The 13,469-nt window shown below is 44.7% G+C and overlaps 1 protein-coding gene across 1 annotated transcript in view; it reads right to left on the bottom strand.

Annotated features, from left to right (window-relative positions):
* Nucleotides 1-13,469, bottom strand: part of CIR1 (corepressor interacting with RBPJ, CIR1) — a 109,694-nt gene that overhangs the window by 94,382 nt on the left and 1,843 nt on the right. The window contains exons 2-3 of the mRNA XM_033944436.1: nucleotides 12,315-12,409; nucleotides 7,835-7,908 (exon numbers count right to left, since the gene is read on the bottom strand). Of these exons, the coding sequence (XP_033800327.1) occupies nucleotides 7,835-7,908; nucleotides 12,315-12,409 (169 nt within the window). The remainder of the gene's footprint in view (nucleotides 1-7,834; nucleotides 7,909-12,314; nucleotides 12,410-13,469) is intronic.

The raw sequence follows: 13,469 nt of genomic DNA, 5'->3' as shown, positions 1-13,469 counted from the left end.
AATAGAACACCTTTTGGTTTTCTGAACTCTCCTACAGAGTTCAACATATTTCTCCATAAAGCCCTTCCAGATGCTGAAGCTCGAGGAACTCTAGTCTATGTGGATGACATCCTGATCAAGAGTCCCACCTTTCAGAAACACCTGGAAGAGGTGGAACATGTGTTTCAACAATTGCAGAATGCAGGAGCTAAATTGACCCTTGCCAAAGGTCAATGGTGCTGAACATCTCTGAACTACCTAGGGTATGAAATTTCCTCTGAAGGTCTTCGACCACAGAAGAAAAGGATACAGGCCCTACAACATTTGAGGAAACCTACCAATCTTACGGAACTTCGTTCATTCTTGGGGATATGCAACTATTCTCGACAGTTCATAGATCAGTATGCGGAGATCTCTAGACCTTTGGTTGCCTTACTGAAGAAGGATGTACCTTGGACTTGGGGTCCTGAACAGGAAGATGCTATGCAAGAGATGAAAGATCAGCTTAGTCGCTTTCCTTGCCTGGCCTACTCCGAGAGTGGTCGTGAATTGTTCATCGACCTGGGATTCTCCAAACACTCTATGAATGCTGTCCTGTACCAGAAATACGACTCTGACATGCATGTGGTAGCCTATGCAAGCAAAGGCTTCACCGATGTAGAGAAGAAGTATTCCGACTGTGAGAAAGCTCTACTGTCAACTGTTTGGGCTATTCAACATTTTCAGAGTTACATCCAAGGAGTAAAACTCATTGTAGAGACTTGTCATCAACCCATTAGTTTCTTGGGTAGTGACAGGATCAAGACTGGTCGTGTCTCCAATAGCCGAATAGTCTCATGAACTTTGGCTATCCAAGGATGGCCTTTACAGGTAAAGTATGCTCTGAAACATCGTAACACAGTAGCCCAAGGGATAGCAGAATTGCATGATTGTACAGAACAAGATTCTTTTACAGGTATACTGGAACCTGATGTTCCACCAGAAGATGAGGAACCCCATCATCATCATCTTTATGATGAACAGCTCTGTGCCAATATTTACATGGACGGCTGTACCTTCCACCAGGCCTCGGACCATGATTTGGTCACAGGAGTAGGTGTAGTATGGAATGCAGACACACCTATTGAAACCTTGAAGTATAGATTGGGTGCCAGAACCAACCAATAAGCGAAGATTGTAGCAGCCTTGGTCGCTGTACAGTCTGCGGTACAGAAGGGGATCCCAGAACTGATTATCTGTACAGATTCTGATTATGTGCGTCAGAACTTTGTGTCTCACTTACCCGTGTAGAAAAGGAAGGACAAGTTAAATTCCAAAGGGAAGCCTGTCCATCATGGAGACTTGATTCTAGCCTTAGATCAATTGATACGAGACAATGACATGACCATCTACTGGAAGAAAGTGAAAGTCACGTCAAGGTTAATAGTCCTGACAAGATCGGAAATGACCTTGCGGATCAACTGGCTAAAGAAGGTGCTTTGTCAGGTGAACTATGGCAATGCCCGGAAGAGTTGTTCTCGATGGTGCATGCAATTACTCAACGCCAAGCGAAACAGGTAGCTGAAACACCTGTATTGCAGTGGGGCAATGATGTCCCTTCCTTTTATCTTGTAACTGCTCAGAAGGTAGATCCTATCCTGGGAAAGTTCTATAACTTCATACAGAATCCACAGGAACATCCATTGTTTGAAGACGACCAGAAGGATGATGAACTGAGGATACTCCACACCTCCAGAGAGAAATTCTCAATACACCAGGACCTGCTCACTCGGACGAGTAAGCATGGTATCGTGCAATGGGTTGTACCCCGTGCATATCGAGGAATCATGTTGCAATATGCCCATGATGAACCTTGTGCTGGACATAGAGGTGAAGAAGTTACCTATGAGACCCTAATGCTAACTTTTGAAATAATGACATGTAGAAAAATGACATTACCAATTCATTTGTTGTATAGCACTAACAATGTAAATCTTTCTAGTGCTGCTACTGCCCATGAATATGTCACCCATTTACATCAACATCTACAGGGTGCATTTTCTTTTGCCCAGAAAAATCTGGAAACTGCTGCTAAAGGTAGAAAAGCCTACTATGATCATAGGACTACCACAAAGGAATACCAAATTGGTGATAAGGTATTCTATTACAATTTTGGCAAAATCAAGACCAAAGAAAGTACATTTTTGCCAAGCTGGCATGGTCCATTCCTTATAAAGGAAAAAGCTTCACCTGTGGCCTAACAAATTCGCACCAAGTCAAATTCTCAAGGTGAAGATGTCCTTAAATGGGTCCACATTAATCAACTGAGACCATGTCATCCCAGTAAATTTGCCCAGGATGAAACTATTGTTGTGATGAATGACATTAACCTAGCAACAGCCTAGGCTGTTCTCTCTTTTCTGTTTTTCAGATGGCGAAAAGAGTTCTGCAGATGCTGTTCATGGTTACCCTGCTGATTGGAGTTGTTACCAAAGTAATCGATCCTGGTCCGCAGTCCCGTGTTATCCCCCAACTCTACCACCACTACCAGCTCCTGACTACATCTTAAGAACTATATCCACTTGGACCTTCTTAAGAACCTTATCATTCCACCAAACAACCATACAAACTATATATTGAGAATTCTAGGACTAAAGAAAGGAGGAAGAGAAATGGATGTAAAAGGAACCCAAAGGAGCTTCCCAGTATTCTGCACGGAGTGCCATATGTACGACTACCTCCCCTCAGGAAGGCAGGCGTACATATGAGGTAGGTGTCAGGATCTGGAAAAACTGAAGAAGGAGGTCAGGAGATTACAGGACAGGGTCCAGGAGCTAGAGGGACTCCGCATCTCAGAAGAACCGTGCTGGGCAACTGAGGACCCCATCAGAGAAAGCTGCTTTGAGGAGCAAGTTAGGGAGCTCGAGAGATTCATCGAGGAGGCCTGCAGGATGGTGGAGGTAAAGGACCATCAGCAACACAGACAGAAACCGGCAGTTGGAAGACAAAATCCACCAGACACTAGGGGAGAAGGACCTTACAACAGATCCGTGCAAACAGAGGAGGCAAAGACTCACCAGAACCCTGAGGGAGAAGTATCAAACCACACCAAAGATATAGACTTGAGACCGACGAGAAAGCTAAAAAAGGGGAAATCCGAACAAACAGAGGAGGCAAAGACTCACCAGAACCCTGAGGGAGAAGTATCAAACCACACCAAAGATACAGACTTGAGACCGACGAGAAAGCTAAAAAAGGGGAAATCCGAACAAACAGAGGAGGCAAAGACTCACCAGAACCCTGAGGGAGAAGTATCAAACCACACCAAAGATACAGACTTGAGACCGAAGAGAAAGCTGAGAGAGGGGAAATCAGCAATCGTAGTAGGAGACTCAATCCTGAGAGAAGTGGACAGTCACATAGCAGGAGGGAGAGAGGACCGGCTAGTGACATGTCTCCCAGGGGCAAGAACGAAGGACATCACCGACAGAATCGAGAGGATTCTGGAAGGAGCTGAGACGGAAGAGACGGCAGTGATAATCCACATTGGAACAAATGATGTCAATAGAAGAAATTACAGTAGGACTACACTAATTGAGCAGTTCAAGATCCTGGGAAGAAAACTGAAGCTGAGGATGCGGAAGATAGCTTTCTCAGAGATCCTGCCAGTATCGAGGGCAGATGTAAAGAGGCAGACCGAGCTACAAGCAATAAACGCATGGCTGAGGAGATGGTGCGAAGAGGAAGGTTTCCACTTTGTGAGGAACTGGACAACTTTTTTGGGAAAGAACAAGCTCCACAGGAGGGACGGACTGCACCTGAGCATGGTAGGAACAAGACTGCTGGCAAATAACATCAAAAAAGAAATAGACAAGGCTTTAAACTAAGAAGAAGGGGAAAGCCGACAGTCGACCTGGCAACGACGCATCGGAAAAGAGTATCAAATGAAGATACTCAGCGGGAAAAATGTGGGGAAGAATTAAAAGAGAAACTACAGGGGTCCAAGGAACAAGTGAAACTAGAGAGCAATAAGAAGAGAAAACAACAGGAGCTAGAGGGACATGTGGAAATGATGAAGCAGGCTGAGGGCGTAGAAGACGCACCACAGGAAGAGGAAGAACAAAACGGAACTCAGGGGCTGGCATCCTGTGAGGGGGAAGGCAAGAGAAACAAACCACAAAGAAAAACAGCAGGGAAAGAAAAAAACAGGGACTTAAACTGCTTATACGCCAACGCAAGGAGTCTAATGACCAAAATGGGAGAACTAGAAGTCATGGCCAGAAAAGAGGACCTAGACATAATTGGAATCACGGAAACATGGTGGACTGAGGACAACAAATGGGACGTAGTACTGCCAGGGTACAAACTCTATAGGAGAGACAGGACTTACAAGAAGGGTGGAGGAATAGCACTATATATAAAGGACTCCATTCAATCGGCCAGGATGGATACGGCAGCAAGAGCGGAAGGATTGGAATCACTATGGGTTAAATTGCCAGGAAGAAATGGAGCTGACATAAAATTGGGACTGTACTATCTCCCATCTGGACAACTAGAAGCAAACGACCACGACCTGGAAGCAGAATTGAGGCGGGAATGCAAAAGCGGGAGTGTGATGGTGATGGGGGACTTCAACTACCCTGGGATAGACTGGAGTATTGGAAACTCCAACTGCACAAGGGAAACAGAATTCCTAGAGACTGTGAGGAACAGTTAGTCAAGGAACCAACACAAGGGGATACCACTCTCAACCTAATCCTCAACGGACTAGGGGGACCCGCAAAGGAAGTGGAAATAGTAGGACCACTAGGAAATAGCAATCATAACATGATCCAGTACAAATTAGAGGTAGGAACATCAAAAGTGAAGAGAACCACAGCAACAACGCTCAACTTTAGAAAAGGGAACTACGGTGCTATGAGAACAATGGTGAGAAAGAAACTCAGAAACAGCTCAAGGAAGATGGAGACCGTAGAGAAAGCCTGGTCCCTACTCAAGGACACGGTGCAAAAAGCACAAAACCTGTACATCCCCAGGTTTAGGAAAGGGTGCAAAAAAAAAATAGAACAAAAAACCCAGTGTGGATTACAAATGAAGTGAAGAAAGCGATAGGTGACAAGAAAATATCGTTCCAAAAATGGAAAAAGGACCAAACTGAGGAAAACCGGAAGGAACACAAAAACCCCCCAAAAGAATGTCACAGAGTGGTTAGGAAAGTAAAAAGAGAATACGAAGAGAGGCTGGCTGGGGAAGCAAGAAACTTCAAAACATTCTTCCAATTAGTGAAAGGGAAGCAACCGGCGAGGGAGGAAGGGGGACCGTTGGATGATGGAGACAGAAAGGGAGTGATAAAGGAGGAAAAAGAGGTAGCTGATAGGTTAAACAAGTTCTTCTCGTCGGCCTTCACGAGCGAGCACACATCCAATGTACCAGAACCCAAGGAGATCATAAGTGGGGATCAGGATGAAAAACTGGAACAAATAGTGGTAAGCCAGGAGGATGTCCTCCGACAGATAGATAGATTGAAAAGCGACAAATCACCGAGCCCGGAGGAAATCCACCCAAGGGTACTAAAAGAACTAAGAAACGAAATAGCGGAAACACTCCGGCAAATTTATAATCTATCCTTGAAAACTGGGGAGATCCCAGAGGACTGGAAAATAGCAAATGTCACACCTATCTTTAAGAAGGGATAGGGGGGTGACCGGGGAACTACAGGCCGGTAAGCTTAACTTCGGTTCCGGGTAAGATAATGGAAGCACTGATAAAGGACAGCATCGGTGAACACACAGAAAAAAATGGACAACTGAAAGTGAGCTAGCATGGCTTCTGCAAGGGAAGGTCATGCCTAACGAACTTACTGCACTTCTTTGAGGGATAAACAGCCAGATGGACAAAGGGGAATCCATAGACATCATCTACCTCCACTTCCAAAAAGCCTTCAACAAGGTACCCCACGAGCGGCTATTTAGGAAGCTGTGGAACCAAGGGGTGGAAGGGGATGTATACCGATGGATTAAACACTGGTTGGCAAGAAAAAAGCAAAGGGTTGGAGTAAAAGGCCAATACTTGGACTGGAAGTGGGTCACGAGCGGTGTCCGCAGGGGTCAGTGCTGGGACCGCTGCTGTTCAATATATTTATAAACAACCTGGAAACGGGGATGAAGTGTGAAATTATTAAATTTGCGGATGACACCAAACTCTGCAGCAGGGTTAGAACTGTGGAAGAATGTGAAGACCTGCAAAATGACCTAAAGAAACTGGAAGAGTGGGCAAAAAGTGGCAAATACACTTTAATATAAAGAAATGCAAGGTCATGCATATAGGGAAAAAGAACCTGATGTTCAGCTGCACAATGGGGGGATCATTGCTAGGGGAGAGTAACCTTGAAAAAGACTTGGGTGTGCTGGTGGATACAATAATGAAATCATCGGCACAGTGTGCGGCTGCCTCAAAGAAAGCAAACAGAATGTTGGGTATCATTAAGAAGGGTATCACGACCAGGACAAAGGAAGTCATCATGCCACTGTATCGCGCAATGGTACGCCCGCATCTGGAGTACTGTACCCAGTATTGGTTGCCGTACCTCAAGAAGGACATGGCGATACTTGAAAGGGTCCAGAGAAGAGCGACGAAAATGATAAGAGGGATGGAAAACTTTTCATACGCTGATAGGTTAGAAAAGCTGGGGCTCTTCTCCCTGGAAAAGCAGAGACTTAGAGGAGACATGATAGAAACTTTCAAAATCATGAAAGGCATAGAGAAGGTAGATTCTTCAGACTATGGGGAACCACAAGTACAAAGGGGCACTTGGAGAAACTGAAAGGGGACAAGTTTAGAACCAATGCCAGGAAGTTCTTCTTCACTCAGAGGGTGGTGGACACATGGAACCCGCTCCCGGAGGTTGTGATAGGGCAGAGTACGCTACGGGGATTCAAAGGATTGGATAAATTCTTGAAGGATAGGGGGATTGAGGGTACAGATAAAAGTAGAGATAGGTTAGGAAAAGTATAGATAGAAGAAAAAGGGGGATTATAGGGCTAAGTCAAGGAACACCTGACAGGTCATAGACCTGATGGGCCGCTGCGGGTGCGGGCTGCTGGGCGCGATGGACCTCTGGTCTGACCCAGCGGAGGCAACTTCTTATGTTCTTACATTACAGGAGCTTTTTGTCCTGTATAAAAGAATTATAACTGGCTAGGAAGATTGGGCTATGTTAACTTGACAGATTTTATTGTCACATACTTCAGACTGTTTAGTGAAGCATGATAGTAAAATACTGAAAAAAGTAACAGTGATGCAATGTTTTTTAAAAATGTAGAAATCCATCAAGAAAGCTGCTCCAGAGCCTGTATTACAAGCCTCCAGAACCTTCCTATTACAAGAGAATGCCTTCAATGTGCAGGAGCAGGCCCTCAATATGCAAGCATTCAAATCCCTACAATACCTATGTCCAGAAACTAACTTAGGTTAATATAAAATCGTATTATGTGGTTTCTTTTCATTTAAAGCCCTGAGAAGAGTTACAATAAGTATGAACAGCTCATACACAGATAAATGTGAATTTCTTTTACACCAGCTGAAGCATAAAATTCATACTCCTATCTTGCTTCCAGTATTATGAACTTATAAGCCAAAAGAAGCTGCTGAAGTAGTAAAGCATGACAAGTACCTTATTATAAGCACCACCAGAGACAGCAGTTAGCAGTCCCACTCTTTACAAGGTGCAAGTCTAGACAGTAACACTGCACCACACTGTTAAATTAAAAAATTTTCTTATATGAGCTTAATCTTTTAATGATCAAATATTAATGTCAATTTCTATTTGTCATTTATCCCTCAATAAGATCATTACATTAAGGGATCATGCAAATACCTTTCAGGGCTCCTGGTGGGGCCTCATACATGAAATTAAGCCCATTCTTTACACGCTCATCCCCAAGGAGCAATCTAAATAAAAACGAACATAAAAACTAAGTGCATTTCACAAGATCATTTATATAAACCGTGAAAAAGTGACATTTCTCTTTGATTTTTCTGACAAAGCCAGGAACCAATAAATTCAGATGTACTGTATATACTTGAATATAAACCCATACGAATATAAATCAGGATAACATTTTTCCCCTAAAAAAAGTGGGAGGGAGAATGTTACCTCAAATATAAATCAAGGGTTTATATTCGAGTACTGGCTGGCTCTGTACACACTCACCCCCTCTCCCTTCTGGACCCACCACAGACCTGTCCTATCTTAAGCTCTGGTGGTCCAGTGGTGAGCTAGGACAGAAGCAATTCCTCCCACCCCGAGGTCAGGTGTCAGGTTCTGTCCCAACAGGCCGGCTGTGCAATCATCTGCTCTCCTCACAGAACCAACGTAGGCCTCCCCTAGGGTATACTTTAAACTCTAGTGGTCCAGTTGGGTGAGTTGGGACAGAAGTGGTCCTCCTACGCTCCAGGTCTCGCTGGTTAAAATGGTTGCCGCGAGTTCCCAAGACAACTTTGTGAGACTGCCAAACCTCAGGGGAGGGAAGGAAGGATCGCTCCCATCCCGGCTCATCATTGGACCACCAGGATTTAAAGTAGGCCTGGGGAGAGGCCAATATTGGGTTTGGGGAAAGGAGATTTGAATATAAACCAAGATCCCAAGTTATGAGTCTTTTTTAGGGCCCAAAACCTTGGTTTATATTTGACTACATATGGTATCCCCTAGTGCAGTGCGTCTCCTAACCAGTTGCATTTTCAGGATTACCACGATGAATATGTCTGCAACAGATTTCAATATAGTAGACATACATTATTTAATATAAAATCTCTCATGCATATTCATTGAAGTAATCTTAAATGGCTAGGTGTGCCTCCAGTAGAGGGCCGAAAAGTACTAATCTAGTGCTGTGTCCTTTCATTTTATTTCCAAAACAATCAAGATTAACTTATTAGCAATGCCCGACAAGCAGAGCAATTAACAATGGAAGATTACGTTTATACCTTCAACAATTTCTTTCTGTTAGTCCCTGTATCTGTTAGATCCCATATGCTAGGTGTTCGTTCCCAACCCGCAAACCAGGAGTTGCAGAAATCCAACACTTTTCTGAGCACATGCTCCACCTCTTTAGCCTGAGAGCTAGCAAACATAGCCAGTTAAGTCCCAAAGCCAAGCCACATACCTGTACAAATCCATGACAAGGAGGTACGGGGAAGATCCCTAGCAACACAAACAAGTCTTGAACTTGTCTGCTCTGCAAAACATGAAACAAGTAATAAACAGGCCAAAGGCATTCCAGCAAAGCATTAAGAAACAATGTAGAACTAACTTGCTGTGTGCAATGAGCACCCACATGAGACAGTCTTCAAGTAAACATACTTACAGAAACGGAAACTGCCCACAGGATCTGTCAACTGGCTGGAAAGTGTTGAAGCCTGTAAGGAGAATAACTGAGGCAGAAAGAAGCAGGCTATTCCAAACCACTGAGTGTACACAGAGAGAGTGGACTAACAGAAAGAAGATTATCAAAGGTATAAACCTAATCTTCCATTATGTTACGTCCCTTCCAGATTCTATACACTAGGTGACGTACCAAAGCAATGGTAGCAGTTAGGGAGAGACAGAAAAGCCTGCCCTAACACCGAGGTCCCAAAAATGGCATCAGACCGAGCAACCATATCCATGTGGTAAAACTAGGTAAAAGTAGGAAAAGAGGACCAAGTAGCAGCCCTGTAAATTTAATCAAGATGAATCGCACGAGACTCCACCCACGATGCAGCCACACCTCTAGTTGAGTGGGATTTAAGTGAAATTGGCAGCTGCTTGCCACAGGCGATGTACGTCACGGAAATGGCCATTTGAATCCACTGAGCGATCGAGGACTTGGACGTCAACAGACCACGGCGAGGCACAGCCATCAGGACAAAGAGGTGATCAGACAGCCTGAAATCATTAGTCCTCTCCAAACAGTAGAGCAAGACTCTCTGGACATCCAATTTGCGTTAGATCTGATCTCTGCACTCCGAACCCGTGGGATGAAGGCCAAAACCACCTTCGGCAGAAAAGAAGGTATAGTACAGAGAACACCACCTACGTCTGTAATACAGAGAAAGGGTTCCCTGCATGAAAGAGCCTGAAGCTCTGAAATATGCCATGGTAAGACAATGGCGACCAGAAAAATAGCCTTGATCGTCAGATCCAGAAGAGAAGCATCCTTCAGTGGTTTGAATGCGGCCTCTCTATGGCCTTGCAAAATGATGTCAAGATTCCATGAAAGGAAAGGAAGACACAAGAGAGGACACAAACGACGTGCCCCCCTCATGAACCTGGTTACTTCTGGATGAGCAGTAAGTGAACTAGTGCCTCTGTGTGCTCAAAAAGATGAAAGGCCTGCAACCTGAACTTTAAGGGAGGCCACTGCCAGACCTTTGTCTAGGTCCTCCTGAAAAGTTGGGACCACCGGAATGGGAGCGCTCTCAGGCTCTACTTGATCCTTAGCACACCACTGGTGGAAAGCCTTCCAGGCTTTGGTATAAGCCACCATAGTTGAGGGTTTCTTTGAGCGCAAAAGAGTAGAGATAATTACATCTGAATAGCAATGCTTCATCAAGGCTGAGCGCTCAAGAGCCATGCCATAAGACCAAAGTGGTGTGGGTTCTCCAGGGGCACCAGCCCCTGACTGAGAAAGTAGCAATGAAGAGGTAGCCAGAACTTTTTGTCCTGCTGAAAATAGATGAGGCCAATCTGGAGCTACTAGAATCACCAGACGGGATGCACTGCTATCTGGCGGATGATCTGACTGACCAGAGGCCATGTAGGGAACACATATAAGAGCTCATGAACTGGCTAGGGTAGAAGCAAGACATCCAAGCCCTAGGCTTCCGCGCTGAGTTCATCAACTGAAAAAACGCCAGGCTTTCGAGTTCTCTACTGAAGCCAGCAAGTCCACCTGGGGCTGACCCCCAGCATTGTATAATCAGATGGAACGCCTTCTGTGAGATGGACCATTCTCCTGGATTCAGGACCTGTTGGCTGGGGAAGTCTGCTTGAACATTGACAACTCTAGCCACATGGACTGCCAAGAGAGACAGCCCAGCGAAACAGCATGCAAACATCCTGACCCAGCTATTCAGGGCGCAGTGCCTTCTGTGCTGCTCTGCCCGAACAGAAGAACAGCCATCCAGTGAGGGAGACAGGCAGGGAGCGCGGAAAGCTCCAACTGACTTTAAAAAAAGGAACCATGGGGGCTGCCTATGGGTGTGTGTGTGTGCCTGTGCTGCCTACGGGGGGAGGGGGGTGCCGCTCTGCCCGAACAGAACAGCCGTCCAGCGAGGGAGACAGGCAGGGAGCGCGGAAAGCTCCAACGGACTTTTAAAAAAGGTACCTGGGGGGAAATTTGCTCCATAAGATACACCCTTATTTCCACCCACTTTTTTGGGGGGGAAAAGTGCATCTGAAAAATACAGTTTAAAATCCAGCATATTCGTGCCAAAAATGAAAAAATACCTCCCTCCATAAAATAGCAATTTGGGGTCAGGGGAAGAGGAGGACCTGAACCCTACCCTCAGAAAATGTGAAAAACAACTTTTAAAACGATTCACAAGCCACCCCTGAAGTTCCCATAGGAAATAATGGAGGGTGCTTACAGTTCTGCAGTACCTTCCTGTCCTCAATTTTAAACAGCAGCTGAATGGAAGAAAATGATTTTTCTGTCTCAAAAACTTCTCCAAATGACCAGAGTGGAAGATCTTTGGACTGCCAGCCGGCCAGACACCGACTATGACCTCCGCCCACGTGGATCCTCGCCACGCGGTCAGGGGTGGGAGAGGCAGCCTGCGCCTTGAAACCCAGATGGGTTTCACTCCAGACGCGTACAGCCTGCGCTTGAATCCTGTGACAAGGACAATGGGCCAGCAAACTCCCAGGAGAAGGGATCCCAAGTTTAGGAATGGTGGCACACAGCAGGCTGGCTCCACAGATCCACCAAAGTTTCTCTGTGAAGCAGCAGTCTGGCACTGCGGGACTGCGTCCTTTCCTCCGACTGGGGACCACCGGGAAGGGTCTCAAGGCACTGAAGCCACCGAGAAAATGAACTTTAAGCAAAAAAAAGAAGCAGAACAACTGCAAAAGACTTCTGCACGGATTGCTTGCAGAAATTGTAACTGGATATGTTTGCTAGCTCTCAGAAAAGTGTTGGATTTCTGCAACTCCTGGATTGCGGGTTGGGATTGAACACCTAGAGTATGGAATCTGGAAAGGGCATAACAGAATTGGCACTATTTAGTCTGATGGAAGCTAAACTTTACTAGAGTCACTCATGATCTGCCATTTTGCAGAAGCAGAACTGGATAATATATAATAGAACATTTCTCACCTGTTATCGTAAGAATCCTGTTCCTTAACATATTGCTGCATAAGTTCTTCCTGCTTTTTCTTCTCGTATGATATTTTCTGCTCTGCCATCCATACCTATTGAATATACATATTTGATCAGAAACCACGTCTTAACTTTTTCATGTAAGTTAAGACAACTACATCAGTCCCTTGCATGATGCCTTCAGATCTATTATATGAGGGTGGTTTGAAAAGTTTGGCAAAAAAAATGGTATAGCCTCCATTGAGCGCTATACACTTAGTCCAGCGAGTTTCCAGTTTTTCCATAAGTTATTTTTCCTACAATATGAAAAAACTGGAAACTCGCTGGACTAAGTGTACAGCCCTCGATGGAGACTATGTCATGTTACTTGGTTTTTTTAACCAAAGTTTTTAAACCACCCTTGAAATTTTAGGTTCTAGCTGAAACACTGATAAAAAAATACTTCTAATAAAAAATGTGTTTTATTGGATAAACACTTAAAATCTACCAATTCCCCAATACTCTCTCAGCCCTCCCTTGTCTTATATCCTCCACCCAGTTTTCTGCATTGATGACTCCTAAGTGTACACATTGGAATCTGTCAAGAGAAAAAAAAAAGTATGCAGCAAGATTATCTGTGAGGTGAAAACATCAGCCCTCTGTATCCTTGAAGAACCCTCTAATAAGATAGTAACACGGAAAATTATGGCAGATAAAGAGACCACATGGCTTATCTAGTCAGCCCATTTATAATCTCTATTATTCTCCTCTGCGTCAGAGTTCCTGTGTGCTTGTCCCATGCTTTCTTGAATTCAGATACAGTCCTTATCTCTCCAACTTGACAATAGGCCATTCCACATATTCCTCTACGAAAATGAGGAGTTCTGAAAGGGACATTTCTCTGGATAAGTAAACATTTTGTTATTTGCTTTGGCAATTTAAAGATTGGGCCAAAGAGAAATTGGGATTCTACCAGGTACTTGTGATCTGGCTTGGCCGCTGTTAGCACCAGGATACTGGGCTAGATGGACCACTGGTCTGACCCAGTATGGCTATTTATTTCCTTAGATTACTTCTGAGTGTGTGTCCCTTTCACCTTCATCCTATGCCCCCTCATTCCAGAGCTTTCTTTCAACTGGAAAAGACTTGCCTCCTATACATTTAAAGGTATGG

The sequence above is a fragment of the Geotrypetes seraphini genome, chromosome 5 (genome assembly GCF_902459505.1).
Source record: "Geotrypetes seraphini chromosome 5, aGeoSer1.1, whole genome shotgun sequence".
Classification (NCBI taxonomy): Eukaryota; Metazoa; Chordata; class Amphibia; order Gymnophiona; family Dermophiidae; genus Geotrypetes; species Geotrypetes seraphini.
This window is presented reverse-complemented; position numbering and strand designations above follow the sequence as displayed.